Below are 3,721 nucleotides of genomic sequence, written 5' to 3'. Positions count from 1 at the left end.
CCTCGGCGCCCGCCACTGACACCCTCCGTGCCTGCGCTCCCGCCAGCTGCCCCTGCACAGCCCTCGCCTGCCCGCTGCGCTCTGCCCTGCGCTCACACAGCCCCGCTGCGCCTGCACGGCCTGACTGCACCATCCCGGGATGGCAGAAGGCGGGCGCGACCCCCAGCCCGGGGACCTGATCGAGATCGACCGGCCAGGTTACCAGCACTGGGCCCTCTACGTGGGGGATGGATATGTCATCAACGTCACACCTGTAGGTAAGGCTTGTGCCACCTGGCAAGGTGCAGAGTGGGTGTTGAGATGCCCCAGGAACCCTGTCTCCCTCCATGTGCTGCTGCTCGTAGACTCTGTGTATGTAGATGACCTTTCCAGGAGCAGAGGAAACACATCTGAGGTCGTGGAGAGTCCAGAGACGGTCTGCCTGCCTGCCTTATCTCTTCCCTGACTTCCCCAGATGAAGGAGCCCCATCTCTGTTGGTGAGCACCACATCAGTATTCACCAAAAAGGCCACGGTGAAGAAGCAGCTCCTGAAGGTGGTGGTGGAAAATCATACGTGGCGTGTCAACAACAAGTATGACCGCTCCCGCACTCCTTTCCCTGTGAAGGAGATCATCCGGCGTGCTGAGCAATGGATTGACAGGGAGGTGCCATATGATGTGCTTACCAGCAATTGTGAGCACTTTGTGACAATGCTGCGCTACGGAGAAGGGGTCTCAGACCAGGTGAGTGCCAGGGGTGAGCCCTGGGTGCCTCCCAGAGCAGCTCCTGGCTGCTGGCTGTGAGCTGGGCACTGGGACACAGCCTGCAGCCTGCAGGGGACAGCCCAGTGCCAGGCGTGGGCTCCAAAGCAGCGCTGCCTCCCCAGAGCCCCTGCCCCTGCAGGGTCCCTGTGCTCTGTCTGCAGCCTGACAGTGCCCTCTCACTGAGTGAGTAAACATAAGTGCTCCTCATATTTCCACCCTGTGTTTTACTTTCCCTTTTATAGGTCACAAAAGTAGTACTTGGTACTACAGCAGCTGTAGGAGGTATCCTTCTTGCTGGCCTTGCCACTGCTGTTGTGAAGGGCTTGTTTGGGGACTCATCCAAGAGAGAGAGAAAGTACTACTGATGGGCTGTCAGGAAGAGCTCAGCGCAAGGCAGGGGGATCTCCTGGCCACAGCATTCACTGATCAGCTTTTGCTGTACCTGCCATCAAGGCTTCCTAGCAACTGTGCCACCTTTGCTGTAATCATTAAATAATATTAATATAACAATAAATAATTAATATTTAATTAAATAAATTGTCAGAAATACAAGCTTTAATTGCCCAAAAATCTTCTTTTATCTAACTTTGGATCGAAGTTCAACTGTCCAGCCTTCTTTTTTCCCGCTATATCATTAAAAATAAAAAGTCAGGATTGGCATCATTTTAAGTGACCTCTGGCAGCACTAGCCTGGTTGCCATTTCTACTTTTATTTCATTGCCTGTGATGATTCTTGTGGTAGTCTGGGCACATTTGCACTGGTGCAGGCTTTTAATCCCTTTTCATCAATTGGTTCCTGTAGGCTTTTTCTGTATATCTGTGATTTTAACCTCAACTTTCCAAAAAAGTCTGAAAAGCACTGCTGAGGGTTTTCCAGCTGAGGGTCAATGTAGGTGGGAAAGCCCTGGCTGCACTGTCTGCAAAGTAGCAGGCAGGGCATGTTCAGTGTCTTGAGTCTGTACTTGTGCTGCTTAAACTGAGAAACTCCTGGGAGGTCACAGGGAAGGTCAGGTCTTATAAGCTGTACCCTTCAGAGTTTTACAGGAGTGCTCTGGTTTTGGCATGATGGTGTTTTGCATGGTTTTTCCCTGCCTACAAAGTGTTAACAAATGTACTGAGCCACACCATTTCCTTGTCACAAAGCTGATGTGTGCATTGTCTTGGAAGAAAACTCTTCAGGCTAAGTGTGCTTTATTGTCCTTTACCTGGGGGATCTGCCTTGAGTGTTTGGAAGCAGGTTAGCTGCATCCCACCTGTGAGACACAGAGTCTGTGCTGCTTTTGTTACAGGCAACTGCCTGGACTGCAGGGACAGGTGAGAGCAGAAGAGCTGCGTGTGAGAGCCTGCCTGGTTTTGTCTGCTTTTGAGAAAAGACAGGTTGTCCAGGTTTAACCCCAGCTAGCAGCAAAGCACCAGGCAGCCACTTGTTCACTCACTGCCCTGCCAGCCCCATCAGGGAGGGAATCAGAAGAGTTGAAGTGAAAAACTTGTGGCTTGAGAAAAAGATTGGTTGTAGGTACACCAAAAGCTTTGCATTCAACAAAGCAAAGCAAGGAATCAATTCATTGCTCTTTTAAACAGCAGTTTTTCCGTGTTTGAAATAGCCAAGGCAAAGTTTCCAGTTGTATTTTGTACTGCCCTTTGTTATTACATCTGAACAAAGTTCTTAGTTTTAACACAGGGAAACACATTACAATCAAACTGATAGTGAAACTCCTTTCTGGATTCCTGGAAATGGAATTAAAACTTCTTTCATGGCTTAGCTATTGAGGTGGTTATACAGAACTTCTGAACTTTCCTGCACACCCTGATAATGGAGCGCTGTTTGGGCAGCATATGGACCTCTCACATGTCTACTTCAGTCTACAATAAAGAGAACTGGCATTATTTTATCTGGGGAATTGTCTTGCTATTTGTGAAAGCTGCATCATTTCACAGAATGCAGAAGTTTGCAGTTGTGCTAGGCATCTCTTTGCAGTCAGGGTGATGATGTTCATTGTGGGATGCCTTTCCTTGGAGCCTGGTGGGTGCATTGACAGGATTTGGTGGAACACTGCCCAAACCATAAGGTGAGAGTGTGAGGAGGAGCAGCAAAATCCATCAGTTGCTACACTCTGCACTTCTGAGCTTTTCTAGGAAATGCTGACAAGACCTGAGACCTGCTCAAGTTGCCATGGAATAGAGTCAAGGCTGTTCGTTTCCCAACAGCTGAGAGAACTCTCATTGCCTGTGCTGTGGGGCACACTCAGCACAGGCACAGTGTGTCCCTAAAAAGGATGGCATTTGTAGGACATTAAACAATCTGAATCTCGTGCACATCAGAGGATGAAAACCTGGGCTGATTCAGTACAAGACAGGGAAGCCCCAGCATTGTGCAGACCTCAGCCTGGCTCAAGGGCCTCACCTGGTCCTCTTCATTCTGTTTGTAGGTGGGGTAATGTAAATCTAATCCATCAGGTTGTTGCTGCAAAGATTTTTGCATTTACACCAAGCCGTTTGCACTGGCCATTTACATCCTCTCGGTTTGGTACTGGTTGACTGGCTCACAAGCCAGACTATAACCATGATCCAGAGGTTGCTCTTTTACAAGATGATATCCTGCCACATGTACGGGAGCAGTGTCAGGGTTGTTGCCTGCCATGGAACAGAAGCACCCCTTGAGGGCAGGGGCATCTGGCAAAGAGGAGTTGGCCAAACTTCCATGGTGGCAGGACCAGATTTTTCACCCAATGGTGGTTTTGGCAACAACCACGGGAGCAGAGCCTGGAGCAGGTGGCAGGTGTGACCCGAGGGGCTGGCCCCGGGCCAAAGCCGTCAGTGAGCCCTGCGGGTTACACACCCAAGCGCCCGGAGCTCCCTATTTATAGTGGGTAGAGGGGACTTTGAGCTGGGCCACGGCAGCAGCGGGACAGGTGCTGAGGTGAGCGGGGCTCGGGGGATGCGAGCGGGCGTTTCCAGCAGGATGCGGCCCCTCCAG

General features: G+C 50.6%; 1 protein-coding gene across 2 annotated transcripts in view; it reads left to right on the top strand.

Moving 5' to 3' along the window:
- LOC102039231 (phospholipase A and acyltransferase 1-like) overlaps positions 1-1,296 on the top strand; it is a 1,912-nt gene extending 616 nt beyond the window's left edge. For both annotated transcript variants that reach the window (XM_031055388.1, XM_005418950.2), the window contains exons 2-4: positions 47-257; positions 455-723; positions 987-1,296. In XM_031055388.1, coding sequence (XP_030911248.1) covers positions 140-257; positions 455-723; positions 987-1,109 — 510 coding nt within the window. In that variant the 5' untranslated portion in view covers positions 47-139 and the 3' untranslated portion in view covers positions 1,110-1,296. The remainder of the gene's footprint in view (positions 1-46; positions 258-454; positions 724-986) is intronic.
- The last annotated feature ends 2,425 nt before the right edge of the window (positions 1,297-3,721 follow it).

The sequence above is a fragment of the Geospiza fortis genome, unplaced genomic scaffold (assembly GCF_000277835.1).
Source record: "Geospiza fortis unplaced genomic scaffold, GeoFor_1.0 scaffold172, whole genome shotgun sequence".
Classification (NCBI taxonomy): Eukaryota; Metazoa; Chordata; class Aves; order Passeriformes; family Thraupidae; genus Geospiza; species Geospiza fortis.
This window is presented reverse-complemented; position numbering and strand designations above follow the sequence as displayed.